Here is a 19,633-nt window from a genome sequence, read left to right on the forward strand (position 1 = left end):
CACTGACCCCAGCGCCTGCTCCACTGGCCAGCTCTCCCAGGATGACCAGACTCCCCTTGGCTATTCTCTAGGAAGTCCTTCCTGAGATCTAACCTTAGTCCCTTCGGCAATACACTGGGCTTTTTGACGACCCTGGAAATACCCAGGAAGTACAGGAGACAGAATAATGTGGTGTGACTGCTCAGGCAGGAGGCGGGGGACTACAGGTTCTAGAAGGGGCTGTAACTGATTTCTGTATTATTTAGCAAGCGAATATGTAACTCTGTTTAAGGGCTTAAAGGTATTAGCTCATTGAATTCATGTGTGGGTGGGGCAGGGGTTAGGGCAGGCTGGGGATGGAACAAGGACCACTAATTCAGCAAACATTTATAAAGTCTATTGTGTACTAAACAGAGAGGCACTGGGAATACAGAGGCACCTTAAGAAGCCTAAAGTTGGGTCGGGTGCCGTGGCACACACCTATAATCCCAGCACTTTGGGAGGCCGAGGCGGACGGATTGCCTGAGCTCAGCAGTTTGACACCAGCCTGGGCAACACGGTGAAACTCCGTCTCTACTAAAATACAAAAAATTAGCCAGGCGTGGTGGTGGGCGCCTGTAGTCGCAGCTACTTGGGAGGCTGAGGTAGGAGAATCACTTGAACCTGGGAGGCGGAGGTTGCAGTGAGCTGGGATCGTGCCACTGCACTCCAGCCTGGGCGACAGAGCAAGACTCTGGCTCAAAACAAAACAACAACGACAACAACAAAAAACAGAGAAGCCTATAGTCCAGTGGAAACTTTCTACAGCAGGAGGAGCTGCAGTTAGATCTAAGGAAGAACTTCCTTTCAGGCAGAAGGTCAGTGATATGGGCTGGGGAGGCTTAGGATTTGGTACCCAGGCCTGTGAACCACTGCTCCTTGAAGAAGCCTAGTTTTACCCTGTTCACATTGCTCACCTTCTGTAGGTGCTCAAAATTCTTTCTGCCTGAACAGCTGACTGGTAAAGTTGGGTTGCTGAGAGACAGATTCAGGCTAGAAGGTAGGTAGGATTCAGTGTCCTGGGGCAGGTGGCTGGGCCTGGGAAAGGGGATACAAACTGGCCTACCTGAGTTCCCAGAGGGTGGTGACTCTCACTGTGGCCCCTTGGGGCTTCTCAGTTTCATTTTTAGGGCTCATTTCCTTCGTTTGCATAACGAACGCTCAGGGAGGCTGCCAGGTTCCCCTAAGCCCCCTCCTGTTCCTTACCCACTCAGGAAGTAGATATGCTGAGCTGGAGGTTTCTGAAGCTGCTGAATCAGGAAGAAAAAGCCACGAACCCAAGGGGTATGTTGGGGAGGGCTGGGATGCCAGTGACATTGGCTGCTCTGATCGCCCTCTCTCTGGGATGCCCCTGGGAGGCGATCCTCGCACTCATCACAGGCCACGAGGCCCCTCTCTCTAACACACCCATGCAGCACTGGTGGTGAGGAGGAGCCCAGGGTCCAGGTCTTTGGATGATCTCCTGACCATGGGCCCAGTGTGTAGAGATGAGTCCAGTGAGGCTAGAGCCAAGGGACAGCATTCCCTCCTTCCCACAGGGCTTGGGGATAGCTCTGGCCTGGGCAGGGCTTCGGGGAGCTTGTGGGTAGACTCACTGGATTTCACCACGTGTCTGGCCTCCCAGGGTTTGGGCTGGGCTCTTCCAGTTTCAGCACTTGGCATTTTTAGCACTTGGCTTTCTGCCTTTTCCGCTGGGAGCTCCCCAAGCTTGCCCAAGTAGGGCCTGCTTCCCTGAGAGCTGAGCTCAGGGGTCCTTGGGAAGAATCACTAGAGTTGGGGGTGGCCTTCTTGGGCCTTCTACTCTCAAATGGAAAAATTCTATTTCCTTTGGCCAGTCCCAAAAACTCATTTCCTGGTAGTCCCCAGTCTGCATTCCCCCCTCCCGTCCTTATCTCTCACTCTTCAGCCTCACCTGCTTCCCAGGCTCCTTCAGCCACCCTTTCCCCAGTGCCCTCAGCCCAGCCTCTGCCACCCATGCCCTGTCTGGCCCTGTGCCTCCTCCAGGATCTCCCCCGTCTCCTGCTGCCTCCCCAGGTCTCCTAGGCCCCAGGCTTTCCCCATTGCCTGGCATTCACACCCATCCTGGGGTGACAGGTGGTGGAGACAGATGGGGTGGGTGGGTCATAGGTGGTAGTGGGTCACTTCGCTTCCCAGCCTGACCACCCCTATTGGCTTCTGGAAGGTCAGAGGCACATTGCTCCTTTTGAGAGTGGCTCCCAGCCTCGTCCGGCTGGGCCCAAGGACACACACTGGACTGGCTGGCTGTTGCCATGGGAACCTCCCAGGGTTATCCTGACACAGGAATGTCTCCTCATCCTGCCTTGTTCTGGCCCACAGATGTTCCTGGCCCCTTCACATGCTCACAGCAGGGGTCTGGTAGGGACACTGCAGGTTGCAGGGTAGGGGTGTGGAGGGCTGTTGCCTAAATCAGACAACAGGTTCTTCCCCTCCCCAACTCAGCTGCCTGAGCCACAGAAGCCCCTTGTTAAGCACTTATCTGAGTTCCCTGTCCCACCTCTCCCAGGTCTCCCTTAAGGTGGCCACCCATCTCTTTGGTAACCTTTGGCACCCAGGATAGGTGACTGCCACTCCCAAATGGAGAACAACAGTGAACCCCTTCCCCGCTCACCTGTTCTTCTGGCTGGGCCTGTTCCTGGCTCACCTGTTCCTGGGCCAGGGGGGCTCCCAGCCCAGATCTTTTCTAACCAGAGCTTTGACCTGAGCGAGATTTGAAGTCGGAAACCCCAGAGTGGCGGTCTCCACCGCTGCCCACCTGTGGGCCTTGGGCAAGAGGGCTCTCCTTGCTTAAGGGCTCAGCTTTCTCATCATTGAAGTGGAGACCACAGACTCTGCTCTCAGAGGCTGTCCCGAGGGTGAGATGAGTCAATGTAAGATACATGAAAAGGCTTTGCAAGCTAAAGGGCACTGAAACAGAGCAGTTATTTTTATTGTACTTAACCTCTAAGGGGGAAACTGGGAGCCACTGGGAGCTACTGATATGGGAGGAAAGGGTGTTGGTTCCCCGATGTGGCAGGAGCTGGCGGGAAAAGATGCTAACTAGCATTCAGGTCTCAATACTGTGCTAGATGCTGTGGGGCCCCCAATCCTTGCCCCGAGGCTAATTGGATTAGCTGCACACAAAGCAGAATTTTAATAGTACTCTCTTAATGGTGCCAGGAGCAGTCTGCCAACTGGGTGAAGAGGAAGAAAGGGGTGGCCTTTGAGTTGGATCTTGAAAGATAATAGGATTTCAGAGATGGGAGAATGGGGGAAGGTATTTCAGGCTAGGCAAAGGTGAGGCCTGAGGTAGGGGTGTTATAGCCTATAGCTAGATGGTTTACAGAGGGGGCAAATTCTGCCACAGGCAGCCTGCAGGTCTGAGGGGATGGCTACTGTAGGAAATGGGAGGGGTGCCACTAATCCTCACCATTCCCCCCACCCTCCACTTCCTCTCCAGAGCAGGGCCCCTTTGCAGGAGTTCTCACCAGCATGGGGCACTTACCTTCGCTCAGCCCCAGGGGAGGCATTCAGCAGAGGGGAGGGTCATCCATTGAGGTCATCACTGAGACTCTGTTCAAAATCAAAGGGACAGGTCATCTGGCTAGAGCAGGATAGGCAGACACCTGAAGCCACATGCTGTGGAGAGGAAAGTGCTAGATAGCTCCCTTTGGAAGGTCCATTGCCCATGGGTCAAACAGGCTGGCCATCAATGCTTGCTCATCTGGAATGACAGGACTAGTCCAGAAATAGTGGCATGAGGCCAGCAAAGGAACAGGCTGGTTGGGCGCTGTGGCTCATGCCTGTAATTCCAGCACTTTGGGAGGCTGAGATGGGAGGTTGGCTTGAGGCCAGGAGTTCGAGACCAGCCTGGGAAACATAGCAAGACCTTATCTCTACTAAAAATTAAAAAAAAAAAAAAAGTTTAACTCAGCATGGTGGCACACACCTGTAGTCCCAGCTACTCAGCAGGCTGAAGGTGGAAGGATTGCTTGAGCCCAGGACATCAAGGCTGCAGTGAGCTTATGATCCACCACTGCACTTCCAGCCTGGGCACAGAGTGAGACCCTGTCTCAAAAAAAGAAAAGAAAAGAAACAAGCCATGGCTGTCATCTAGGTGGATCATTAACTTTTCTTTTTTTTTTTTTTTTGAGATGGAGTCTCGCTCTGTTGTTCAGGCTGGAGTGCAGTGGCGTGATCTCTGATCTCCGCTCACTGCAAGCTCCACCTCCTGGGTTCACGCCATTCTCCTGCCTCAGCCTCCCGAGTGTAGCTGGGACTACAGGTGCCTGCCACCACGCTTGGCTGTTTTTTTTTTTTTTTTTTGTATTTTTAGTAGAAATGGGGTTTCACCGTGTTACCCAGGATGGTCTCGATCTCCTGACCTCGTGATCTGCCCGCCTCGGCCTCCCAAAGTGCTGGGATTACAGGCATGAGCCACTGCACCCGGCCACATTTAACTTTTTCCCCCTGGGTTGTGGAAGGCAGGCAGAGCATGTTATATAATGTAACCAGTTCCACCAGCTAGTGGACTTGGGAGGGAAGTGCTACTTTGGGGAGTATTTGAGCAAGTGACCTTGGAGGGTTGGGTGGATGAGCATGTGAGTTTGCAGGTTGAGCAGCTTCTGGTGATGACAAAGCCCAGGGTGTGTCCATAGGAGCTGGCCTCTGAGGAGGAGAGGGGGGAAAAGGCTTTGAACAGCCAGGGCCAAGGGATTGAGCAGCGGGGTGTTGGATGGGCTGGCCATGACCGTGATGTCACCGAGGATGATGACAGCAACTCTGTAGAAAAGGAGACTGGGAGCCAGTGGCTGAGTCTCAGAAAATGAGAATGAGGCTGGGCGCAGTGGCTTACACTGGTAATCCCAGCACTTTTGGAGGCTGAGGCCAGAGGACTGCTTGAGCCCAGGAATTCCAGACTAGCCTGGCCAACATAGCAAGACCCCGTCTGCATAAAGAAACAAAAGAAAATGAAAATGAACCACCAGGATTGCTGGGCTGCCAGTACTGAGGAAAGCAGGAGGGTAGCGCAGGCAGGTGGCATGAGCCTTAGAGGAACCATAGTTTTCCAAGAGGCAGGATGAGTAATGGTGTGGAAATTAAAATGGGGAGGAAGGGAGGCCATAGACTCAAAGCGGATGCTGAGGGATGAGGGCTGGGAGACTAAAGCCTCCACTTGAGACACCAGTAAGGGACAGTGGAGTTCAGTTGAGGCATACTAGGAAGCCTAGTATGGGGGAAGTTTTTTTTTATTTTTTGAGACGGAGTCTTTTTCTGTTGTCCAGGCTGGAGCGCAGTGGTACAATCTTGGCTCACTGCAACCTCTGCCTCCCAGGTTCAAGTGTTCTCATGCCTCAGCCTCCTGAGTAGCTGGATTGCAGGTGCCTGCCACCACGTCCAGCTATCCAGCTAATTTTTGTATTTTTAGTAGAGATGGGGTTTCACCATGCTGGCCAGGCTGGTCTCGAACTCCTGCCCTCAGGTGATCCGCCTTGGCCTCCCAAAGTGCGGAGATTACAGGCGTGAGCCTGGGGGAAGTTTTCTGATCGCTCACTAGGTATTCAGGGAGCTGGATCTCAGAGTCAGAGAGGGAGGTAAGGGGCGTGCATTGGGTCAGGTGAGGAAAGAGACTCCGGGAGTAAGTTCTGACTCCTTCCATGTGACTCAGGTAAAACAGGAGATGTGGACTTTCCGTGGAGGCCCAAATACATGTTTATTGAAGATGAGCTGGAAAATCTGATTCTGTGTTGAATGACGAAGTGCTAAGAATAAATAACAACCCCTTACATCTGGATGATACTTGAGAACTTACAAAGTATTTTATTGTACCTTGTCATATATTTTCTTCATTCCTTTCTTATTATAACCCTGGGAAGTGGGCCTTATCAGTGGTAAACTCAGAGTGACTTGCTAAGTGTCCAAGCTGGGACTGAAAATCCACTCTGTGCTGCCTTCTAGGGCGTTGATGAGTGCAGTGTTTTCTGGGTTGCTGAAAAAAAACAAAAAAAACCCCAAAAAACAAAAAAACCACCTTCTTAAGTCTGTTCTTTTTGCATCTGACCACTCTCCTGTGCCTCTTTTCAACATTCAGGAAATTAATGGTTTCTCCCTAAGTCTCCACACTACACTTTTTCTCTAGTGGAGGCAGTAATGAGTTGCAGGCTCTGTTCTGACATGCTCAGAAAAATGCAGGACGGCAAGTCATAGCCAAAAACAACTCGACGTACTCAGCTGGGGCAACCCGTCAGCTACTGCGGGAAGAGGCAGAACCGGGGATTCAGGGAAAGGACAGATTATTCTTATCCTGGCTCTCAAACTCCTGGCTGGGAGCCAGACTTCGGATGAAACCAGGCAATCTCATCTAGGGATTCAACGCTCCCTTACTATTGATGTTACCCACGCCGTTTGCTTCCGAAAACCTTTGGGCCGGAGGCTGCAGCTAGAAAAGCAATCAAAGGTTTCTCGCCGGGCTTAAAGGGCCACATCTTAGTGACGTCTCGGGTTATAAAATCTGCTTGACAATAAAATATCGTGTGCGCGATTCTGCTCCTCCCCCGACATGACGTGGCCAGACACGCCGCTCGCGTCAGGGCTGCCTTACGCCCCCAGGAAGACCCATTCCCACTCTGGGGCGCGCGCAGATTTGCTGTGGCACATGTACTATAACGCACAGGCAAAAGGGCAGTTTCCAAAACGTCTCCAACGTGATCTCACTCCAGAGATTTTTTTCCCTAAAGTTTTAGGGCTGCGCGGAAGGGAACATGGGGTTCACCTCAGGAAATTTCAGACGTCACCCCTCTCGGAGGAAGGTAGTCGCGTCCGGTTCCTCCCCGGGTGTCAGTTAAGCAGGCCCGGCTGTGAGCGAAGGTCCTGGGCGGGGCTGGACTGTTCTAAGTGAGTTCGGGTGGGGGAGCTTCACGAGGGGAGGCTGCCCTGTGAAGGAACCGCCTTTCTCTCCGCGTGTCTCACCCTTTTCTCCCCATATCTCTTTGGACATGAGCTGAGGGCACGGTCGCGGGCGGTCAGCCCTGTTCGCAGCTACGGCGAGGAGGGCCGCGATTGCTCCTTGTTGCCGCTCCGCTTAGTGGCCGCGTCCATTCCGCGCGGTGTCCCGATTTTAGGGGTAGGGAGAAGTGTCAGCTTCAGGCATCGCGAGGCGTGGCGGCCCCATGGCCCCGCTGGGAGGCGCCCCGCGGCTGGTACTGCTGTTCAGCGGCAAGAGGAAATCCGGGAAGGACTTCGTGACCGAGGCGCTGCAGAGCAGGTGTCCGTGAGGCGGGAAAGGTGGAAGGGGGAGCTCTCCGCATCACGTGACACGAGGAGTGCTTTTGGGTGTCACGGAGTGAGCTTTGGAGTACGGGTCGTCCGTTTGCAAGGCAGGAGGAGCACTGGGCTGGGGAAGGTGGAATGCCACCATTACATAAAACAGTAGTCTACACAGGCGAGCCTCAAAGAAGCAGGTGACCACCTCTCCAAAGACCTTCAGCTGCAGGTCTCTCTGAGAAGCATTAATAATGGTTCCCACCAAGGCACTTTCTATATACCAGGAGTTGGATACCAGCCTGGGCAACATGGCGAGACCCCGCCTCTACGAAAAATCCAAAAAGTAGCTGGGCGTGGTGACGCGTGCCTGTGGTCCCAGCTATTCAGGAGCCTGAGGTAGAAGAATCGCTTGAGCCCGGGAGGCGGAGGTTGCAGTGAGGCGAGATTGGCCACTGCACTCCAGCCTGGGCGACAGAGCGAGACCCTGTCTTAAAAAAACAAAACAAAACAAAACAAAAAACCCTCTTCACCTCTTTGTTAGGTACTGTGTGCCATTATTAGCATCTCCATTTCACAGGTGAAGAAACTGAGGCTCTTAAAAAGTTAAACAGGCCGGGTGTGGTGGTCATGTCTGTCACCCCAGCACTTTGGGAGACAGAGGTGCGAGGATGGCTTGAGAGCCCAGTAGTGGAGACCAGCCTGGGCAACACAGTAAGACCCTAGTCTCTACAAAAAAATGGAAAAGTTAGCCTAGTGCGATGGCGAGCACCTCTAGTCCCAGCTACTCAGGAGGCTGAGGTGGGAGGATCGCTTGAACCTGGGGGCTGCAGTGAATTGTAATCATGCTACTGTCCTCCAGTCCGTGCAGCAGAGCCTGAGACCCTGTCTCGAAGTAAAATAAAATAAAATAACATACGAAGTTAACAACAAAAAACCCTTGCTGGTCACAAAGTAAGTGGCAAATCCAGGATTCAAATTCAGCTTTGTGGTTCATGATGGGCATCTCAGCAATTAATATATAATTGAAACAAAAAGAAAAAAAACCCAAACAAATTCAGCTTTATCTTGCGCCAAGGAATGGTTTCTTTCTGTTTTATCTGGCTGCCTCCCCAAATAATAATACCTTTTGCACAGTGTTTTCTGTCAAAGCAAGACCTTCTGTGCAGGAGCATTTTGCTGAGACCTGGGCTAGGAGAGCAGAGGTTGGGGAGAAAGTGGGGCTCCTCTCCTCTTGAAGGCCAGTGTGATGGGGGTACCAGGAAGCTGCTTTTGGGTACCACGGGGGTTCTATGAAGGTGTGGGAGAGCCCAGAGCAGAGGTCACCACCTGAATTTTTCATCACTAAGTATCTCACCACCTTTTCCTAAGTTACATTTCTCCTCACCTCCAAACCCTGACGTCAAATAGTGGTCCGAAGCACAGGCTCTGGAATTAGACTGCTGGGAGGCAAACCCTGGCTCACTGTTGATTAGTGTGTGATCTTGTACACATCTGTCATTCACTCTGTGCGTCATGTTTTTTTTTTTTTTTTTTTTTTTTTGAGACGGAGTCTTGCTCTGTCACCCAGGCTGGAGCGCACCCAGGTTGCGGCTCACCGCAACCTCTGTCTCCTGGGTTCAAGCGATTTTCCTGTCTCAGCCTCCTGAGTAGCTGGGATTACAGGTGTGTGCCACCATGCCCAGCTAACTTTTGTATTTTTAGTAGAGACAGGTTTCACCATGTTGGCCAGGCTGGTCTGGAACTCCTGACCTCAGGTGATCTGCCCACCTCGGCTTCCCAGAGTGCTGGGATTACAGACATGAACCACCACCACACCTGGCCTGCGTCTCAGTTTTGTCATCTGTAAAATGGGGATGATAATAGGGTGGTTGTGGGGATTAAATGAGATAATGTGTGTGAAGGGCTTAGAATAATTATTGGCACCTAGCAGAGGTGCAGGAACTAAATGTTGGCTATATTTATTTTACCAATCTTGGCTTCGCTACTTGCAGTGTTGCTTTGGGGGAGTCAATCCTCCTTTCACAACCTCAGCTTCCTCATCTGAAACATGAAAATAAGAACACTTACAGCCAGGGCAACATAGTGAGACCCCCTCTCTACAAAAGATAAAAAAAATTAGCTGGGTGTGGTGGTGCATGCCAGTAATCCCAGATACTGAGGAGGCTGAGGTGGGAGGATTGCCTGAGCCCAGGAGTTCAAGATTGTAGTGAGCTGTGATCATACCACTGCACTCTAGCCTGGGTGACAGCAAGACCCTGACTCTTAAAAAACCAAACCAAAACAAAACAAAGAACACTTATCGCTGGGTGCAGTGGCTCACGCCTGTAATCCTAGCACTTTGGGAGGCCGAGAAGGGTGGATCATTTGAGCTCAGGAGTTCAAGACCAGCCTGACCAACATGGTAAAACCCTTCTCTACTAAAAATACAAAAATTAGCGGGACGTGGTGGCGCGGGCCTGTAGTCCCAGTTACTTGGGAGGCTGAGGCAGGAGAATAGCTTAAACCCAGGAGGTGCAGGTTGCAGTGACCTGAGATTGTGCCACTGCATTCCAGCCTGGGCTACAGAGTGAGACTCAGTCTCAAAAAAACAACAAAAACAAAAAACAGCACTTATCTTCCCGTGTGTTAAGTGTATTGTGAGCATCTCAAGGCTAGAACAGGAAGCATGTATCATTCACATTTGTATCACCTAGATCCAAATATGGTACCCAATAAATGGTTGGTTAAGCCAGGAGGCAGAGGTTGTGGTGAGACGAGATGGCGCCACTGCACTCCAGCCTGGATGACAGAGTGAGACTGTGTCTCAAAAAAGAGAAAAAAAGAAGGGCCGTGTGCGGTGGCTCACGTCTGTAATCCCAGCACTTTGCGAGGCTGAGGCGGGCGGATCACGAGATCAGGAGTTTGAGATCAGCCTGGCCAACATGGCAAAACCCCGTCTGTACTAAAAATACAAAAATTAGCTGGGTGTAGTGGCAGGCGCCTGTAATCCCAGCTACTTGGGAGGCCGAGGCAGGAGAATCGCTCAAACCTGGGAGGCGGAGATTGCAGTGAGCCGAGATCGCGCCACTGCACTCCAGCCTGGGTGGTGGAGCAAGACTCCGTCTCAAAAAAAAAAAAAAAAAAAAAAGGGGTTGGTTAAGTAAATTAAATCATGAATGAGTTATTTTTATTTTTATTTTCATTTTTGAGATGGATTTTCGCTCTTGTTGCCCAGGCTGGAGTGCAATGGGGCGATCTCGGCTCACTGCAACTTCCACCTGCTGGGTTCAAGTGATTCTCCTGCCTTAGCCTCCCGAGTAGCTGGGATTACAGGCATGCGCCATCATGTCCGGCTAATTTTATACTTTTAGTAGAGACAGGGTTTCACCGTGTTGGTCAGGCTGGTCTCAAACTCCTGACCTCAGGTGATCTGCCTGCCTCAGCCTTCCAAAGTACTGGGATTACAGATGTGAGCCACCACACCTGGCTTTTGTTTCAGTTTTTTAAATTTGCTTTTCTTATTTCATTTTTTTGAGACACGGTCTCACTCTGTCTCCCAGGCTGGCATACAGTGGTACAATCATGGCTCACTGTAGCCTGGAACTCCTGGGCTCAGGAATGCTCCCACTTCAGCCTCTGGAGTAGCTGGGAGTACAGGCACATGCTGCCATGCTCAGCTAATTTTTAAATTTTTTGGTGGAGATGGTATCTCTGGGTCTTATTGTGTTGCCCAGGCTGGTCTTGAACTCCTGGCCTCAAGCACTCCTCCTGCCTTGGCCTCCCAAAGTGTTGGGATTACAGGTGTGAGCCACCATGCCCAACCAGTGAATTAATAAATGATATATGTTATGGTGACCAAGTCAGTGGAGACAGATACCTCTGGCTGTGAGAGAATTAGTTTAGGGTCTGGGCAATAACCTAATCCAGCTAGAATATTGCGCGCCTGTTCACAATGTAATTAGCACTTTATAGGTTTTACCTGTTAGTTTCAGGGCTCTTCTATATTCATTAGAGTTTCTTCATAATCCTGTGTGGGAGACAGAACAGAAAGTGTTATCCCCATTTTCCGATGAGGAAACAGGATCAGGGACATTGAGACCTACCAAAGTTACATAATACCAGTAGTAGAAATGGGACTTCAACACAGGCCTCTTGACTCCCTTTCTGGGACCTGGAAGCTCCTGGAAATTCTAGGCTAACTGGATTCTGATCTCCCTGTCCTGCAGACTCGGAGCTGATGTCTGTGCTGTCCTCCGGCTCTCTGGTCCACTCAAGGAGCAGTATGCTCAGGTAGGTGGTGCTTTGTGGCATCCGGTGTGTTGGGTGGGGCCGGCTCCAGGACTTTGGAGCTGTGGCTGCTGCCTGAGTCACTGGCATGATTCCCGTCACCACTGCTGGCAGGGTGGTGGCCAGCTCTTGGTTTTCTGTGAGTGGACCTTTCGGGGGCATTTTCAGCTTATATTTCTTTCCTAATAGCCTCCCTCCCTTCAGAGTGAGTTCAGGAAGGTGTGCCCAGGAAAGGCTGTCGACACTCGAGTTGGCAGCTCTGATGCTGTGTGATTAGTAAGGACCTGCCTGTGCCTCCTCACACCACCCACTCACTCAGCTGGCCTGACACAGCCCCTAGAACTTTGCTCCTAGAAATTTAGTACAGGCCGAGCACGGTGGCACACGCCTGTAATCCCAGCACTTTGGGAGGCCGAGGCAGGTGGATTGCTTGAGTCCAGGAGTTAGAGACCAGCCTGGCCAACATGGTGAAACCCCATCTCTGTTTCTTTAAAAAAAAATTTTTTTAAAAGTAAACAACAACACACAAAAAAGAAATTTAGTCCTAAAAGTTGTCAAAATATATCATTAAGTGAAAAAAAAAAAAAGCCAATACCAAGATGTGGAACAGTGTGTAGAGAATGCTACATTTGTCTAAAACTGAAGAGGCACTTTGTGACCAAGAATTGTAAAAGAATTCTAAATATATCTGCTCATATATTTGGCTATTTAACAAATATTTACAGGGTGCCTGTCTCATGTTCAGCACTGTTTCAGGTGCCTGGGATGTGTTCCTGCACTGCATGGGAAAGACAGGTTCGAAACCGTACCATTGGTTGCCCCCAGGGAGGGGACAGGGTGAGAGAGAGATTTTCGACTGTAAATTAATGTGTATCTTTGAATTTTGAACCACATGGATTAAAAAAAATAGGATCGTTAAAATAGAATTAAAAAAATAAGTCAATAGGAACTCTCAGAATCTTAGACTTCAGAAAGGGAACTTGGAAGGCAAGATCAGCCTCCCACATGGTGAAGAGCCCTCTTGTCGCCCACATTTTGCCCTTGACCTCTAGGTGCACCCTTCTGGGACGTGTGCTTTGGCCCCTCAATTGGCCAGAGTGTGGTTTCCGGAACCACATAAAATGAATTGTCCCCCCTTCTATACGCCATCTTTGCCTCCATGGGAAGCATTGGGTCATCTCTCACCAGCTGAACAGACCCATTCACAGGGTGGCAGCCTGAGGAATTGTAAGAATAACTAAATCAAGTGGTTTATTTTTTTTTCTTTTTGAGACAAGGTCTTGCTCTGTAGCGCAGGCTGGAGTGCAGTGGCGCATAATGGCTCACTGCAGCCTTGACCTCCTGGGCTCAAGTGATCCTCCCACTTGAGCTTCCCAAGTAGCTAGGAATACAGGTGCATGCCACTATGCCTGGCTAAGTTTAAAATTTTTTTTTGTAGAGATGGGAGTCTCATTATGTTGCCCAGGCTGGTCTCCAACTCCTGGGCTCAAGCGATCCTCCCACTATGGCCTCCCAAAGTGCTAGGATTTGGGCAGGAGCTACTTTACCTGGCCTGGTTTTCAAAAATTTTAAGCAGCATTCTTTCCCAAATGAAACTGGATACAGAATTTCTTTGTATCCAGGAGACAGACTGGGAGCGACTCTGCAGGGTGGTGGGGTGGTGGGGGGGGGATGGGAGGAAGGAAGGGGTGAAGGGGAAGGCACTGAGCCTTCCCTAGTGGGGCCTAGGCACTTCCAAAGGCCTCCCAGGAGCACTTTCAAAACTGATCTTCCAAAGTTCCCAGATAGGTCTTGCTTCTGTCCTACTGAGTCAGACTGGTGGGGTTGGGTGGGGGGCGGGAGGAAGAAGGAGCAGGAGTTTGCATTTTTATTTATTTATTTATTTTATTTATTTATTTGAGACGGAGTTTCGCTCTGTCGCCCAGCCTAGAGTGCAGTGGCACGATCTTGGCTCACTGCAACCTCCACCTCCTGGGGTTCAAGCAGTTCTACTGCCTTAGCCTCCTGAGTAGCTGGGATTGCAGCCATGGGTGACCACGCCCGGGTAATTGTTTTGTATTTTTAGTAGAGACATGGTTTCACCATATTGGTCAGGCTGGTCTTGAACTCCTGACCTTGTGATCTGCCCACCTCGGCCTCCCAAAGTGCTGGGATTACAGGCGTGAGCCACTGTGCCTGGCCAGTTTGCATTTTTAAAAGCTCCATGGAAGACTCTGATAGGCCAGACTGCCCTTGCTCTGTGGAAGTCCAGCACCACTCTATCCCCCACTCCCATTAAAAAACAAAACCAAAATGAAATGTTCATGCATTGATTTCCTAAGTCACAAGAAGAAATATAACCAACAAGTAGACCACAACGCTCCTGGAGGGAAATTGGTTCAGGAGCAGGAGGTGGCTACTGACCTCCTCTCGCAGCAAGGGGAGCAGGTGGGTGATCAAGAAATTGAGAGCCTGAGGGGAGAATGTCTTGTTGCAGTGAGTTCATGGAGGAGCCAGAATCTGAACGAGGTGATGCTTTTCAGACCCCTCCTATCCTGGATCCCTTTGGATGGACCCCTCTGCTTGGAAAGGGGAGAAAGGAGTTCCCCAGGGTGGTCAGAGTAACCTCTCCTGCCTTGGGGGTCCTCTGGGTGTGGGAGGCCTTGCAAGTGCCCAGAGCCAGATGGAGTGATGCTGTTTCAGCAAAGGCGCCAGGAATTTGGGGATGGGAAGGGGTAAGGGGGAGAGAAAGGAGACACAATCTCCGTGGGATTTGGGATGGGGGGAAACAATGCTAGTGGGAGGACATGGAGTGCAGGATTTTTTTTCCCCCCTCAGATTTCCCACTTTAGTTGAAGGCTAAGCCTTTGCCCAGGGGATGCAAACTAATTTCAGGATTAGTTTAAGCCAGAAATAATTGGGAAGGTAAAACTTGCAAAAGAGAAACCACGCCACATATTTCAAAGACAAATTGAAACAATTTCTGGATTATCCCCAGACCTTTCTTCTGTCTACCAGTGATCGGGATTTCTTAGTTGCTGAGGCTCTTTCCCTTGCAGACCTTTGTCCTGGCTGAAACCTCATTAATCCTTGCATCAGCCCTGGGGGAGGCAGGTGAGGGTGAGGGATGGCTCTTCCGCTGTTTTAGGAGAGACCACTGAGGTTGAAAGGCCGGTGACGTAGACATAATGTCCTTTGGGCAGGAGCATGGCTTGAACTTCCAGAGACTCCTGGACACCAGCACCTACAAGGAGGCCTTTCGGAAGGACATGATCCGCTGGGGAGAGGAGAAACGCCAGGCTGACCCAGGCTTCTTTTGCAGGAAGATTGTGGAGGGCATCTCCCAGCCCATCTGGGTAAGAGGGCTCCATGGCAGCATGAAGAACACCTGTTTCCCTAGCTCTTCGCTGTGTCCATCTCTCTCTGTCTCCACTGCCACCATCCTGGCCCAAGCCCCCACCATTTCTGGCCTGGACAGTCGCAGTAGCCTCCACACTGGTCTCTAGCTGTGGCTCTTGCCCTCTGTGGTCTATTCATTACACAGTAGCCAGACTGACCTTTTATTATTTATTTATTTATTTATTTATTTTTGAGATGGAGTCTCACACTTGTCACCTGGGCTGGAGTGCAGTGGCGCAATCTTGGCTCACTGCAACCTCTGCCTCCTGGGTTTAAGTGATTCTTCTGCCTCAGCCTCCCAAGCAGCTGGGACTACAGGTGTCCACCACCACCCCTGGCTAATTTTTGTATTTTTAGTAGAGACGGGTTTTCACCATGTTGGCCAGGCTGGTCTCGAACTCCTGACCTCAGGTGATCCACCCACCTTGGACTCCCAAAATAGTGGGATTACAGGTGTGAGCCACTGCGTGCGGCCCAGACTGACCTTTTAAAAACGTGAACCAGGTGATGTCACTCTTCTGTTTAGAATACTTTGGTGGCTTCCCATTGTGCTCATGAACAAAATGAAAATCCTTCACATGAACTTCTGGGCCTTGTGTGATCCAGTTTCTGCTACTTTTTTAGCCTCCTTACTCCTTAAGCTGTAGCAACACTGGCCTTCTTGGTCCTCAAGTCAGTCGAACTCCTTCTGGAATCAGGGCCTTTGCACATGCCCTTCCACCTGTCTGGACTGCCCTTTCTTTCTCTTTCCCTGGTTAGCTTCAGCTCAGTTGACATGACACCTCCACAGGGAAGCCTTCCCTAATATTCAGGTCTTAACTGGTGCTCCCTGGCAGGTGCTCCTATAGCACCCTACCCCTTTTCTTCCTCATTCATTCTGGCAGTGAATATTGAGTGTCTACTTCTGCCAGGTGTGGTTGCATGTTGTGGGGATATATTGGTGCAAAAGCGCAATGAAGTCTCTTCCTTCAGGGAGCTTACATTACAGCTGAGGGTGGCAGGGAGATAGGCACAGAATAAATACAGAATATATCAGGCAGTGGTAAATACTAAGGAGTAAAATAAAGTAGGCCTAGGATATGAGGAGAGATAGGGAAGCGTTGCTGTTTTATTAAGGGTGCCTGGGAAGGCTACACTGATATGATGATGTTTGAGCAAGACCTGAAGGAAATAAGGGATAACTGAATGGATATTTGGGGAAGTAGCTTTCCAGAGAGAGGGAGGAGGAAGTGCAGAGGCTTGAGTGGTGAGTGTGCCTGGTGTGTCTGAGGACAAGCCAGGTGGCCAGAGTGGGTGAGGGTGAGTGGTGGAAGGTCAGGTCAGACTTCCCAGGGCGGACCTTTGGGAGAGCTGGGATTTTATTCTGAGTGAGATGGGGAGTCACTACAGGGTTCTAAGCAGAGGAGAGACATGATCTGATTTCAGATTGAGAATCCTGGCCATAGCTGCTGTGGGGAAGATGGGAGCAGAAGCACAGGGGCCGAGTGGAGGACTTTCCTGTGTGTTTTTTTTTTTTTTTTTTTTTTTGAGACAGAGTCTCACTCTTGTCACCAAGGCTGGAGTGCGATGGCGCGATCTCAGCTCACTGTACCCTCTGCCTTGTGGGTTTAAGCGATTCTTGTGCATCAGCCTCCCGAGTAGCTGGGATTACAGGCATGTGCCATCATGCCCAACTAATTTTTTTTGTATTTTTAGTCGAGACGGTGTTTTACCATTTGGCAAAATTTGAACTCCTGACCTCAAGTGAACCACCCACCTCGGCCTCCCAAAATGCTGGGATTACAGGCATGAGCCACCATGCCTGGCCAGGACCTTTCTGTAACAGACAAAATGACTATGGTTGGGGCGCAGAGGGGAGCAAAGGTAGAGTGGAGAGAAGGGGTCAATTTTGCGTGTATTTTGAAGAGAAAACCAACAGGATTTGCCCTTGGGTTGGCTGTGGGGTGTGAGAGACTATACCAAGGATTTTGTTCTGAGCAGGTGGACAAATATAGAATTATCATTTTCTAAGACAGGGAAGGTGGGGAGGAACAGGATTGGAGAGGAAATCAGGAGTTGAGTTTCAGCCGTGTTGAGGTTGAGACACTTGTTGACATACACTGTAATCACTTGGTTATTTGATTACTGAATACTTGTTCAGTGTCTCCCACTAGACTGTAAGCTCTGAGAGGGCAGGCACAGGGTCTGTTTTGCTTACCAGTCTAGCCTTAGCACCTAGCACAGTGACCAGCGTACAGTAGGTACTTACTATAATACTTGCTTAATTGGATCAATGAACTTGTCAGCAGCACTGCCTGACATGTAGTCAGCACTCAGTGGCGTATGTTCAATAAATGAATGAATCCGTGAATAGTGAGTCTAGCTGCTGACATGCTCACGATGATGGGGGGTAGAGCCACACCCCACACTGCCCTGGGTTCTGTAGTCCTCCCACCTCCCCTCACTTCTATCATCCTGTCCTGTTGGTCACCTGTCTGTCCCTCTCCTGCAGCTGGTGAGTGACACACGGAGAGTGTCTGACATCCAGTGGTTTCGGGAGGCCTACGGGGCCGTGACGCAGACGGTCCGCGTTGTAGCGTTGGAGCAGAGCCGACAGCAGCGGGGCTGGGTGTTCACGCCAGGTGAGCCACTCTATGTGTAGGGCACAGGAGGACACAGGCTACCCACCCTGTGGTTTGTCTCCCGGGCAGGCCTGGGGGAAGTGAATGAGGGATGATAAAGGAGAATCTGAGGCCTCCTGATTAGGGAGTAGCATGGTGGACAGAATCCTGAGGGTCAAGGTTCCCTTGGCTTAACCTAGGCTATCTTCTCATGGCCAGTGGGCTGCTTTGGTGGTCTGGCTGGGACCCACCCCCATGATTCTTCACCTTTGCTTTCCAGCCCAGTAGGGGCTGACAGTGGTCAGGGGCAAACCTGACAAAGCTCACTTCTGTTTAACACAGTAGTGGAGTTAGAAGTTAGTAGTGGAGAGGAAGTTCTGCTGGGAGCTTCAGTGGTGCAAGCCCAGGACCCGCTCTGTGGGCTTCAGAAGCACAGCTCAGGCTTCCTTCCTGCCCTAGATCACTGTGACTTGGAGCAGTTCAGATACAATGGGTATGACTACTACTAATGCTGCTCATTTCTGGGGCACTCACATGTCCAGGCCTGTGCTAAGCATTTTATATGCACTGTCTCACTTTACCATCAAAACAGATTCAGCAGGTAGATGCTGTTATTAGTTTACCCATGGTTGGATGAGGCCCTGGCCTGAAAGGTTAAGTCTCTTTCCCAGGGTCACAAAGAGTGAGAGGAGGAGCTGGCCTCCTGACCCTCTGCTTCTGACTCCAGCACATGCTGCCTCCTGAGGGGATTGAATCAGACAGATTTAGGGATAGAAAAGGACACAACCAGCTTGACAGAAAATGAAAACACAGTGCCCTTTTGGGTTGTGTGTGGTTTTAGATGACCCGATTCACCCTCTGTAGGCAGTAGCAAGTGAAGGATTAAGTCAGGAGGGATCAGCTGAGAGGCCCAGGTGGCTATGGGCTACTGAACCTGCCATCACAGTGTTTCAGGGGTAGGGAGGTGCCTTCTGGGTGGGTAGCCCTTGGCTCTGGGGTAGCAGAGGAGAGGCCGGGAGGGCCCACTCCAGTTGGGGTTAGCAGGCCTTGATGCCTGCTGTCTGTCTGGAGGGCTGAGGCCTGACCTCGCCATGCTTCCTTCACAGGGGTGGACGACGCTGAGTCAGAATGTGGCCTGGACAACTTTGGGGACTTTGACTGGGTCATCGAGAACCATGGAGTTGAACAGCACCTGGAGGAGCAGTTGGAGAACCTGATAGAATTTATCCGCTCCAGACTTTAGTCACTAGGTTCTAGGAGTGAGCTGGGGCCTGCTGAGGTGGGGGTGGGGCTGACTCTGCAAAATGGGGGTGTCCCCCGATCCTGGCTGAGGTGAGGAACAGACAGAGGGGGGTCTAGATTCTGAGGGGGTTGGTGGATATTGGGCAAGGCAGGAAACCTCTGGAGACCTCATTTTCTCCATGGGGAAGACAGCCATGCTCTTCAGGAGGAGACTTCAGGGGCAAAGGAGGATGTCTTGGCTGTGCTTGAAGGCGAAACCCTGCCATATCCCCAGTGCCAGTCCCCTCAGCCTGTGGCGGCCTTGCATCCTGACTGGATGTTCTCAGCCCCTTGTTCTGGGCAAGAACCCAGAGCTCCCCAGTGTGGATACTAATAAACCTCTTGGAGCACACTCTCAGAGCTGCTTGTCTCTCATTTCCTTGATGCCAAGCTGGCCTGAGTGGGGTTTAGAAGGCGTGAGGGTGTCATGGTGGCTGGAGGGTCCCTGTTCCACCTCCCACCTGGCTAGAATGTATCCTGCAGAGGTTGACCTATGCTGCACCCCACAGGCAATTGGCCTGTTTATGTTGGAGGTGGGATTGGGTTGAGGCCCTTACCCTCTGGTATAGCGCCATGAAAGGCTGTGATCCATAGAAAGTGCCACCAGCAAGTGCCCCCTCCCCCCGCTCTTTTTTTTCTTTGAGACAGGGTCTTATTCTGTCACCCAGGCTGGCATGCAGTGGTGTGATCATAGCTCATTGCAGCCTGACCTCCTGGGCTCAAGCAATCCTGCCTCAGCCTGCCAAGTAGCTGGGTCTACAGGCACACACCACTATATTTGGCTAATTTTTTTCGTTTTTAGTAGAGACAGGGTTTCGCTATGTTGCCCA

The 19,633-nt window shown here is 51.0% G+C and overlaps 1 protein-coding gene across 4 annotated transcripts; it reads left to right on the top strand.

Moving 5' to 3' along the window:
• The first annotated feature begins 1,242 nt into the window (after window positions 1–1,242).
• PMVK (phosphomevalonate kinase) lies at window positions 1,243–19,155 on the top strand. 4 transcript variants are annotated; one of them, XM_016928100.4, is made up of 5 exons: window positions 1,243–1,302; window positions 11,484–11,547; window positions 14,727–14,879; window positions 17,414–17,543; window positions 18,629–19,155. In XM_016928100.4, exons 3-5 carry the CDS (start codon window positions 14,793–14,795, stop codon window positions 18,763–18,765), a joined length of 354 nt encoding a protein of 117 aa, XP_016783589.1. In that variant the 5' UTR covers window positions 1,243–1,302; window positions 11,484–11,547; window positions 14,727–14,792; the 3' UTR covers window positions 18,766–19,155. The 4 variants fall into 4 exon arrangements, with proteins under 4 accessions (XP_016783589.1, XP_016783578.1, XP_009431180.2 ...); XM_016928089.3 differs by lacking the exon at window positions 1,243–1,302 and adding an exon at window positions 6,639–7,279; XM_009432905.4 differs by lacking the exon at window positions 1,243–1,302 and adding an exon at window positions 6,832–6,909.
• The last annotated feature ends 478 nt before the right edge of the window (window positions 19,156–19,633 follow it).

Source organism: Pan troglodytes, chromosome 1 (genome assembly GCF_028858775.2).
Source record: "Pan troglodytes isolate AG18354 chromosome 1, NHGRI_mPanTro3-v2.0_pri, whole genome shotgun sequence".
Classification (NCBI taxonomy): Eukaryota; Metazoa; Chordata; class Mammalia; order Primates; family Hominidae; genus Pan; species Pan troglodytes.